The following is a 12425-nucleotide window of genomic DNA, read 5'->3' as shown; positions in this document are numbered from 1 at the left end:
GCAAAATAAAGACAAGCACAAACCTGCCATTTGCTCGCCTGCTATAAATAAATAAAGACTCGAGTGCAATTATCTCCAACGTGTCATGCTGGGATATAACACCACATCGCACATCAGCCAACTAAGTGACGCAAACGCAAAGTCTTAGTTTAGAAACTTTTTACAATTACATAACAGTCGTACGTTTGTTCAACTCTCTTCAATGCTGCGTCCAATTTACCTCAGACGAGGTACTTTCGCGTGAAATAACATCGACCTACAGTACATAGAAAAAAAAGTTTGTGGGCACCTGATCCTAAAACTCAATGTGATTTTCGAACATCTCATTCTGCATTATTCCTCATTTGCTGTTATAATCATTTCGAATCTTTTGGGAAAATGTTCTGCTAGATTTTGGAGTCTATTTGTGGAGATTTGTGTTCATCGAGTAACAAGGGTGTTAGCAAAAGTCAGGTACTGATGTAGCATGAGGAGACCTGGGGCGAGTCAGCGTTCCAATTCATCCCAATTGTTTTCAGATCTACTGTATATAAAAGCTATATTAAGGAAACCGAAGAACCTCCACTCAACCCAAGTGAACCATAGCTTCATAAAGCTCGCATTGTGTACAGAGGCATTATAATTCTGGGGCAAGTTTGGATTTTTTACCTTGAGTGAAGGGAATATTTAATGCTACCGCATCCAGGACAAGTTTGTGGAAGAATCACATATGACTAAAAAGTCAGGTATGTTCGAGGTACAAAGTGAGAAGAAATAAATGGCAAGCCCTGTGTTGTTCTTTTGTTAGCAACACACTAGCCAGTGAACTATAATCTATTGATGACCTTTTTGATTTGTTTAGGGTATGTGACGTCCTGGACTTGAAGGAACTTTTAACTAAAACATTACTCAAGAGTTTCTGACAGAAATGTAGAAGGAGTTTCTTCCTGGACAGCAGCTACAAGATGCAACTCCCTTTTAAACACAGAATTTCTATATACTTGTGCATGTTATTAGCTGTTAACTAGCTAATAATATGTTGGCTACCGCTTATAAATAACACGTGAGCTTTGATTAGCTGGCTAGCTAATCAATTTATAGCTAATCTTTTTTCCACTCTATAACAATTTTGTCCACAAGACAGTCAGGCTCTTCAATACCTAAGCGGATTAGCCTACATGGCCCGAGTATTATATACAAAACAGGTTTCTCAGGTGTACTACTATGTGCCCCCGGCATTGTCTTTTGAAGTGTACTGTTCCTCAACATACAGCTGATACAAGTGGGACATCAGAGAGGTTATGTGGAGAAAATATTGATGTTTAGCATTTTCTCAAGCACAGAATGCCACCCAAATCATTTTCCAGAAGCTACTATACAATCCAGTGCTCAAGCCAGTCGATTGAGTCTGAAGTACATTTCTTTCCATCACAACAGCATGAGCTGCCACGCTTCACCATGCAGATCTTACCCTGGTCGTCGTCGCGAACATGTACTTGTCTCGGAGCTGAAAGCTGTCCACCCTTTCTAGAATGATGTGTCGGTTTTCTTCGCTCTGAAAGAAGTCAGTGCTGCTGAGAATGCTGGAGACACCCTGGGGTTCATGCCTCTGGACCAGCACCGTGGTCGGGCTGTCATGCGACTCGACTCCCCTGAGGGAACACGATTGGCAAATTAAAACAGCTGAACAATCAACAACAACAACAAACCCTGAAATATAAAAAAAAAAAAAAAAAGATTCTTTCAGCATGTCCACGTTCTAGCTGTGAGAAATGTTTACGCGCTCTTCGCACTTATCTTGTTATGTGCATGAATGGCTCCTAAAAGGCCTTGTTCAACAAACGCGGCATGCAAAATAAGCGTCTTATCTTTATTAGACGAACGGAACGAACAATAAACATTACCGAAAAAGCTTTGGAGTCGAGTGCTGCTGCAGTTTGAGGCGGTTCAAATATTATTTTACCAAGCAGCGCTTAGAGACCATGGGGAAAAAATAATATATATATATATATATATATATATATATTCCAAATATATGGAATTGATTCTCTCTTCATCATGGCACCTGTTAGTGTGTAACACATCCCGTATTAGGCAGCATTTTATCCTCAAAGTTGACGTGTTAGAAGCAGGAAAAATGGGCAAGCGTAAAAATTTGCGCAGGTTTGACAAGTACAAATTGTGACCGCTAGACGACTGGGTCAGAGCATCTCCAAAACTGGTGGGCTGTTCCCACTCTGCAGTGGTCAGTGTCTAGTGTTTGCACCCCAGGCCTCCTCACCCTACATCAGTACCTGACTTTACTAACACCCTTGTTGCTGAATGAGCAGAAATCTCTACAAGCACACTCCAAAATCTCATGGAACATCTTCCCAGAAGAGTGGAGGGTATTAGAACAGCAAATGGGACTAAAATGGGAAGTTCAAAAAGCATATATGAATATTATGTTGTCCACACACCTTTGTCCGTATAGCGTATGTGATAATTCCACATCGAATTCTACAGCAAAAAAGCATGAAATAATGTTTACCATCAAACCTCTTAAACACTTTAATGGAACAGCAGCTACTGAAAACTAGTTTTCAGTAGTTATTATAAATAATGATTGCTATATTTATTTTCCAGTAATTACCTTGAACAAAAGTAAACAATTTGTTCAACAGAGATAAGGGAATACGATTAGGACTATTTCGGAATGCTCCCCTGATTTCGCACCACATTTCTCTCCAGGCAGAGGCAAGTTAAGAGCCATGAAGCTCCCTGTGTATAAATGATTCAGCACAGTAGGCTCAGGATTTAAAGCATGGCTTCAGAGACCCTGGAGCCCTGAGATTTACTCTTGAGCTCCCTGGCACAATAGCCTGCCTCGCTGCTTTCCTAAACACACTGGCTTGTTTGTCAAGACTGCTTCTTGATACTTCTAACAAATGGATGAAAGGATTAGACTGAAGAAGATGAGTACACAGACTACCGTGCCACCTGTGCTCCACCCATTTCATGCACGTACAAAAGCTGGGTGTGTGGCGCTGACATAAAACGGCATCTTTTTAGCGCTTTTAATCAGTGAGACTAAACTAAACTTCTCAGGGGGGATGAGGATTAAACCCCGAATACAAAAGGACAGTTATGGAATAAAACATGATGGGGCAGGTTGTATATGAGAAAATAATGGCATGAAAATAATGGACTCGGTTACCACTATGTAGTTGGTAGGCGTTTCAAGAGAAGCAGTGGCTCAATGGTTAAAACTCTGGGTTACTGAAAGTGAGGTTGGGAATTTGACCCTCAGCCCCTCCAAGCTGCCACTGCTGCCAAGCTGCCACTGCTGCCGAGTTGCCACTGCCACTCCAACCCCAGTTAGCAGAATTTTAATCCCTGCTAATCAAAACACGTCTTTAATAAATTCAACAGCACTGATGCACTATGCATGTATACCTGCTACCACAATTGATGAGTAGTTCTACATAAAACCTTCTATTGTGGCTCTCCTGAGCAAGACATGAGCTTTCTCAGTGTACTGGGAAGATACACAATTTGCCACACTTCCTTTTCCTGAGGTGCCTCACAGAGCAGACACTACTCCAGAGGACGAAGTGGACCAAATCCAGCCAAACCCAAGGGCCATTAATAGGAGATTAATCAAATAAGCAGCAGGCTGATGGCCACCAGTAAAACACACACACAAAGCTACCAGCAGCTCGTCTGAAACGCTGAGCACGTAACCATCGACTTCCTCAGTGGATATTACACTGCGGATCAGTTTCTCTCCCTGCCGAATAGGCCAGATGGAAATAGCAGCCATGGTTATAAAACAGTATGCGCTTCCCAATCATCTGCTGTGCTAAATAGTGCATAATGGAGTTTAGGATACTGGAAATAGAAAACAGGGGGCTGATATATATTTTTTGTTTTTTTTTGTATTATAAAAGTATAGAACAATTCCAGCAGTATATAAAAAAAAAATAATTAAATATAGTTTTCTACATCATTATCTAGGTCACAGATTTATTATGACCAGAATATCATAAATTAAGATATTTCTATGATGCAAAATATGTAACAATATACAACGAAAAAATCCGCTAATTATTTTAATATAAATAGAAATAATTATATGAAATTAGTTTAGCTGCCCTGAAAAACACTATGTATAAAAGTTTGTTTACACCTAACCTTAAGATTCATATGTGCTTTTTCAACATCTCATTCCACATTTAGTTCCACATGTGTTATAATAACCCTCCACTCTTCTTGGAAGATGTTCCACTAGATTTTGTGTGTGTGTGTGTGTGTGTGGAAATCTAGCCACAAGAGTGTTAATAAAGTCAGGTACTGATATAGGGTGAGGAGGCCTGGGGTGCAAGTTTGTTCCAATTCATCCCAAAGGTGTTCAGTCAGGTTAAGTTTAGAGTTCTGTCACAGGCTGTTCAAAATCTACCACTCCAACCCATGTACATTATATTGTCATGTACTTTGTGCAGGTTTGGGTCTCGTTCGTCAAGAGAAACGGAAATGTAATCCAAAATTAAGATTAATGGCTTAATCCTAATTTTGTGGTAAATGTTTGGAGAAGAACCACATATGACTGAAAAAGTCAGGTGTCCCAACACAAATGCTTACTTTCAATACTTAATTTCAACCAAATGACTAATCAGTAAATACCACTGTATTAAATTTGGTTTGATGTTAGGTATTGGTTACATTTCAGACATCATAATTTGCATTTAAAGACTATAAAAAAAAGTTCCATTTACCTTCAGAACACACATGGCATGTCTGAACTGTTTATACCTGTAATATCATGTGTAACAGTTTTCTGATGTCTCATTACCTTGAGGCACTGTTATATTGGTGCAGTTACCTGGGTGTGTGTGTGTGTGTGTGTGTGTGTGTGTGTGTGTGTGTGTGTGTGTGTGTGTGTGTGTGTGTGTAAGAGAAAGAGAGTAAGTGTGTGTGTTTCAGCTGTAGCCTGCACCTCCCTGATAGTTGAACTTGGTGTTTCGAAGATCAAACAGCATGAAGCTTATTTGCATACTTCTTTCTAACTCTGCTTTGCATGTGATCACATTCACACAGCTATTTTTCAGAAAAAGCTCACAGCATCTTTCTAAAGGGGGTCCTGTGTGGGTACACCAGCTTATTTAAAGGCACAAATTTGAAATCTCACTACAATATGTATGAATGTTTCCTTTTCTTTTGCGAGCACATGATGAGCACGTTCTTCATCCGGTATGGATGTTTTCACCCTTTTAAGTCTGGTATAATGGTGGAATGTTAGGCGGCAGATTGTTATTCGAGATTCGGAAAAATGCTTCTTCTTAGAATTCAATGCTGAATTCCACGTTAAATCCAACTTTAGCACAATACACACAGGAGATCTTTAAAATACACACTATATGGACAAACCTGGCTTTTCCAGCCATTATGTGGTTCTTGGGTGGCAAGTTGGCACACAATTGTATATGATGTCTTTGTAGAATTTACATTTTCCTTCACTTAAACTTAGAGACTCAAACCTGTTCCAGAATCACAATACCCCGGTGGGCAATGGTGTGTTGCCAGAGTGCCTATGAACATTTGAAGAAGAGCCTTTATTTGTCGTATATACACATTACAGTACAGTGACATTCCATTGTTTGCTTATCGCAATGATTTTCTTCATTGGGGTCAGAGCACAGGGTCAGCCATGATACAGCGCCCCTGGAGCACAGAGGGTTAAGGGACTTGCTGGTGAAAGTGCCAAAAAGCGGCAGCTTGGTGAGACCGGGGCTTGAACCCCCGACCTTTTGTTAAGTAACCCAGAGCCTTAACCACTGATTTACCACCTCCTCACATAATTTTATTTATTGGGCTAGACAAGCGAAAATGAACATTGCCATAAGATAAGACAAGGAGGTTTTTCTCAGGGAGTTTTTCCTTGCCACAGTTGCCACTGACTTGCTCATCAGGGATTAACAATTACTATAAGGAACTAACTTATAGGCGATATTCTTTTATAACTTTAAAAACATTCTTTTATAACCATATCGCTTTATCTGTGCGAAGCTGCTTAGAAACAATGTCTATTGCAAAAATTGTGCTATACAAATTAAATCTAATTTTCTAATCTAATCTAATTGTATATAATATGTGTGTACACAAAATTCACAGTTCGGTGCGTACCTTGATTTTTAGGCCACGGGTCAGTTCAATTTCGATACAGTTAAGGGGAAAAAATGCGAAACATAAAATTGCTTGCCTTTTTTATTAACATGGTTTATTATTATTATTATTATTATTGACATTTGAACAGTTCACATTTTTAAAACAATTTTCAATAAAATTCCTGCTTGATTAAATATATAAAATAATAATTTATATATAAAAAAAATCTGAATCAAATTAATGCAATATACGTTTAATTATATTGATTAAATTGAGTAAAGATTTAATTAGTTTGCACTTGTTAGACCCATTTGGGTAATACAGATGTGTATGTTTGTTTTACATTTAATATTACATTTTCTAAAGATATGATAAACTGTTCTATTTATTTTAGCATACTTTACCAAATGTCCTTTCATCCTTCATTCATTTACTTCCTCGATATGCGGAATGATCAGAATTCTCATTTTAAAAGAAATTCTTAAAGATGGAGAAGTTAATTTTTTATACCCCTGGCATTGTTGTGTATGTTTTTAAGTTTAATAATAATAATTTAAGAAATGGACACAATGTACGAGGCGTAGACTAAACAAACTTCCGGTCCACCACTTCATACGTTCCTGATTGTTTCTGATCGATTTTAACTATCGTATTTTTAGGACTTGTTATTTTTGTTATTTTAGCTTATTTGTTATTTTTGTTATTTTAGCTTGTTAACTCCAGTTGCAACAGAAATCATATAAGCACAGACAGGTTTCCAAAACTCGTGCTTTTTTTTTTCCTTGGCAACAGCGGGTTAGTCAAAGAAACTTAGAAATGAGCATCAGAAAATAATAAGGACATATTCCTCGGTCTTGCACACATGCAGTAATAGCGGAAAGATGTGGTGGCAGGCTATTCCCAAAATGCCGCTCTGCTCTTAAAGGAGCCGCAACATATTTTACCCGTTACACCATGTAACAGACACTGTCATTAAAGCCTGTGTAAAGTTCATTAGTTTCAATGTAGAAAGGTGCGGCTTATTTATGTTCAAAATAAAAATCTTTGTCAAATTCAGTGGGTGCGGCTTATATATGGTGCGCTTTATAGTCCGGAAATTACGGTATGTTCCACAAGTGAAAAGGAACCGAAAGCCCTGTACCGGAAATTTTCAGTACAAATACTTGTACCGTTACACCTCTAACATATACATATATTGTCTAAATAGCTGGCAACAAAAGTGAGTACACCCTAAGTGAACATGTCAAAACTGTGTCCAAAGTGTCAATATTTTGTGTGAGCACCACTGTTATCCAGCACTGCTTTAATCCTCCTGCACATGGAATTAACCAGAGCTGCACAGATTGTTGCTGAGGTCCTTTTCAAGACATCACGGAGCTGTTGGATGTTAGACACATGGCACCTCTCCACCTTCCATTTGAAGATGCCCCACAGGCGCTCAACAGGGTTCAGGTCGAGAGATATACTTCGTCACTCCATCACCTTCAGCTTCCTTAGCAAGGCAGTTGTCATCTTGGCGGTGTGTTATAGGTTGTGTTGAAAAACTGCCGTTCGGCCCAGTTTCTGAAGGGAATGTTCTGCTTCAGAATGTCTCTGTGCATGTTTGAATCCATGTTTTTCTATAAATGAACCGCAGCTCCCTAGGACCAGCAGCACTCATGCAGCCCCAGACCATGATGCTACCACCACCATGCTTGACTGCGGGGAAAACACAATTTTGCCGGACACCATCTGAACCAAACAAGTTTATCTTCTAATCAGACCACATGACATAGTTTCCAGTAATTCTTGCATTTGCACAGTTTGTCTTCAGCAAACAGTTTGCAGGCTTTCTTGTGAAACAGTTTCAGAAGAGGCTTCCTTCTGGGACAACAGTCACGCAACCCGACTTGTTGCAGGTGTGCGACGTACGGTCTGAGCACTGGCAAGTGGAACTTCCGCTTCTGCAACCTCTAAAGCAATACTGCATCTGTTTTTTGAAGCAGCTTCTGCATCTGACGCACAGCAGGAGGACTCGACTTCTTTGATCGACCCTTACGAGGCCTTAGAGTGGAACCCATCTAGGAAAACCTCTCTATGACCCTGGCCACTGTACTGTAACTCGGTTTCAGTGTGTCTTCTTATAGCCGAGGCCATCTTCATGTAAAGCAACTATTCTAATTCTCAAATCCTCAGAGTTCTTTGCTATGAGGTGCCATGTTTAACATCCAGTGGTCATTATGAGAGAATTGTACTCAAAGCACCAAATTTTAACTGCTCTTATACAAGATACACAAATTTGAATGGTCCTGTCAAGCAAACAAAAACATGAACATGATGAATAGGACATGTGGCTTTGCATGGTTACACGTTGTACAGCTGTTATCACTTAGGGTGTTTGTCTCTAGCTATTTAGACAATAATGGCTGTATGTTGAGTTATTTTCAGAGGACAGTAAATCTGTATACTATACAAGCTGCATGTTGACTACTCTAAAATATATACAAGTTTCATCTCTATAGTATTGTCACTTGAGAAGATCTACTAAAATATTTGTGATTAGACAGACAGACGGACAGACAGACAAATAGACAGACAGACAGACAGACAGACAGACAGACAGACAGACAGACAGACAGATAGATAGATAGATAGACCAAGAGCAATTAATTCCATTTATTATCTTACCAGAAGTAGGACTTGACATGTTCTTGAATCAGCACCCACGTTTCTCCAAAGTCATCTGACTTCCACAGCTTCATAAAAAAAAGGAAAAAAAAGAAAGAATCAAAGAAAAGGAAGTAGGTAAAAGTTTATGAGAATTCAGACACAGCTGATGACTATTTTTATTCAAAGACAAATTCAGACGAAACCTTTTTTCCTACAGGCTTTATTACTGATGAATCACCACACATATTGGACAAGAGCCACTGGCCCAAGAGTTGCAATATAACGTATCTAATGCAAAGTTATAAAGTTTATTCCCTCCTGAGTCAGAACACTAAAATAACCATCTTGCATGTTAACAGCTATTTCATAAAAAAAAAAAAAAAGCCCTGCTTTTATATCTAAAAATAAATCAAAGCTCACAAGGAATATGCAATAACATTTCACTCCAGCATGTCTCAAGGACTGTTTTGGACAAACCTGCTTATTAGGGTGAGAACTGTCATAACCCAGGACGAGGTCCGGTCGCTTGTTGTGTAGGAGCAGGTCTGTGGGTTTGAATGGGATGGAGAATCCCTGGACGCTCTTGCAGAAGTCAAATGTGTTCCAAATGTAACTGTTCTTGGTGTCGGCAAAAAGGTACTGAGGAGAACAAGACAGAAGAGAAATGCAAAGCTAATAAATTTTTTTTTTTTAATGCATTCATCAATAATGTTTTATCCTAGTCAGGGTGTATCCAGAGTTTATTCTGGGAACAGTGGTAAGATTGAATCGGAAATTCCCGTCCATCGCAGGTCAACGTGTACGCATTTGTGTTGTAAATATAAACAATACGGCAAAAGTATTGGGACACCGGGATTAACCATATGTGGTTCTTCTGCAAACGGTTACTGCAAAGTTGGTATAGGATGTATAGGCTTTAATTAAATGCTCCCTTCTCATGATCTAGGAGACCCAAACTTGTTCTAGCATGACAGTGTACAAAGCTGGTTTACATGGGTTAGAGTGGAAGATCTTCTGCTACAGAGCTTTAACCTCAACGCTACTGAACCTCTTTGGAATGAATTGGAACGCTGACTGCACCCTAGACCTCCTCACTCTACATGAGAACCGGACTTTACTAACACTCTTATGGTTAAATGAGCACAAATCTCAACCACACTCCAAACTCGCGGAGACGGAAAGAGACGTTCAAAAAGATTAGGTCCACTACTGAAATAGTTTTTATGCCAAGACTGGAAAGCTGTTGCAAAACTTCAGTGGACTACGGAGGTAAACACAGCAATACATTCTAAAGGATGGGAAAGCGTTGTGGACCGACCGAGAATTCGCTGACAAAGACACAATCGGCATAATGTATAGAGACTTTTGGGACACTCTGTAGAATAGAATGCAATTGAAGACAATTCGAAACTGTTTATTCATCTATGGACACTATACTGGTTTCTACTATTGATTTGATGCTGCGCTTGAATCATGCAGCTGCCCTTAACTCGCAGACATCTGGCATACACGTACACGTAATTATATACGAATGAGCCTCTTTCACACCTATTGGCAATTTTATGCAGCTAAATCCACCTTCTGGGAGGTGGAATGAAACCTTCGAACAGATTGGACGTGATTGAATGGTTGATCATTCAAGAGATCTCATTTTGCAATATTGTTTTCAAACTGCAGATTCTCCGATGAAGTACTGAAATATTAAGTGCATTATTTGAATGTGTAATTGGAAATAAGAGCTTGTTATACCGGAACTTTCCACTGACAGAACACATAGAATAGAATAGAGAATAGAATTGCCTTTATTTGTCGAAAAAACATTACAGCACAGTAAAATTCGTTCTTCACATATCCCAGCTTGCTCGGAAGCTGGGGTCAGAGAGCGCAGGGTCGGCCTCAATACGGCACCCCTGGAGCACGGAGGGTTAAGGGCCTTGCTCAAGGGCCCAAAAGTGGCAGCTTGGCGATGTGTGAGAATTAGAAAAAGAAAATGAAGAAAAAAAATGCTCTAAAACCCCACCATAAAAACGTAATAATTAATATAACAATTTATAACTAACTCTGATAGACTTGAATTAGAAAAGAAAAACGTGAAACATAAAGGTAGTGCCATTTTTTTTGTAATTATGCAACTTTAATCCTCTCTCTGTGTCACATCCATGCTTTCGCTGTAACCTCTCTGCTGTTAATAGCAGATCAGCTTCTACACTGGTATGACGGCCAATGTGACGAGAGCCCAGAGGACGTACCGGGTCAGAGAATGAAAAGAATGACGGGAATGAGGAAGAGAAAAGGAGCGAAAGGAGCGTTGCTAACAGATGAACACGCTGTGATGTAAAACGCAGTCTTCCACAGGGAGGAGAGAGCAAAGAGAACGAGCTGCTATAAAAAGAAGTGCTCATGAGCAGTCATGCCTTTTGTCTTTGGGGAAATTTTTATCTTCGATTTGCATGGACCGTGTTAAGATGTTATATATATATATATATATATATATATATATATATATATATATATATATATATATATATATAAAGAAAAGAAAATGAAAAAAAGAAAACTTGCTCATTTATTATGAGGATTATTATTATCAAGAGAAATGCATCTATTTAATAAAAAAGAAAAAATTAACAGTTGTACTAATGTCATGCTACTACGTTATATCCTTCTCCCTTTGTCCTGATATGGCTTGTGATTGTGACTTGAGAAACTGCAGTGCAAATCACGGTGCAGAGAACAACTTTAATTCCCAGGTGTCTTGGCAAAAGCGTAAAACTCCTCCCTGAAGCAGGCAATTATGTTGGGTGCCAAGGGCGACGGCTACAGGCAAGGCCAGGTCTATTAGTCACGCTGTCGCACTGGGTCTCGTGAGAACTGCTCCCACGCGCAATCCAGCTTCTCCACACAAACACACACCTTAAGAGAACGAAAGGCCAGAGGAGCACACTGCCCCTACATCAAAACAACCTTAACTGACCTCTCTCTTTAGTGCTTTGAAGTTAATGCTTGAGATTCCAGGCATAGATACTCACACGCCGGTTATCAGCAGGGCTGTGGTAAAACTGCGAGATCACCTGCTTGCTGGTCTCCTTCCCACTAGGCAGGTTAAACTTATCTGATATATGGATGAAGGTGGTCCCATAGTCGTACGACACATAAACCTGTGGGAAAAGCGTAAAAACAGCAGTTAAATATAGCACTGAATGTTATAGGCTTTAACAAATACAGTATGTGGACAAAATATTGGGGCTCCTGCCTTTTCCAAACATATGTATAAATCCCCAAACCTTTTTTATTTTTTTTTTATAAAATGGGAAAGTTTATTGGACTGTGATGAGACCTGCTATGTTGTAGGATTTAGAGACCATGGCGTTGAGTAAAAGACAGAAGGTGGAGCTGGAGGTAGCAGATCTAAAGATGTTATTTTCATTTGGAGTGATGAGGATGGACAGGATTAGAAATGAGCTAATTAAAGGGACAATGGATGTAGGACGTTTTGGGGACAAAGTTAGTGGCCCGATTGAGATGGATTGGACGTGCAGAGGATGGACATCAGTAGGAGAATGCTGAGGATGGACATCAGTAGGAGAATGCTGAGGATGGAGCTGCCAGGAAGAAGGAAAAGAGGAAAACCAAGTAGGAGGTTTATGGATGTG

The 12425-nt window shown here is 39.5% G+C and overlaps 1 protein-coding gene across 1 annotated transcript in view; it reads right to left on the bottom strand.

The window, feature by feature from the left end:
• The window catches only part of sorl1 (sortilin-related receptor, L(DLR class) A repeats containing), an 88547-nt gene that overhangs the window by 59080 nt on the left and 17042 nt on the right, over positions 1-12425 (bottom strand). Inside the window, 4 exon segments of the mRNA XM_046862745.1 lie at positions 1451-1631; positions 8791-8858; positions 9250-9411; positions 11802-11930. Coding sequence (XP_046718701.1) covers positions 1451-1631; positions 8791-8858; positions 9250-9411; positions 11802-11930 — 540 coding nt within the window.

This window comes from Silurus meridionalis, chromosome 12, assembly GCF_014805685.1.
Source record: "Silurus meridionalis isolate SWU-2019-XX chromosome 12, ASM1480568v1, whole genome shotgun sequence".
In the NCBI taxonomy this organism is placed as follows: Eukaryota; Metazoa; Chordata; class Actinopteri; order Siluriformes; family Siluridae; genus Silurus; species Silurus meridionalis.
This window is presented reverse-complemented; position numbering and strand designations above follow the sequence as displayed.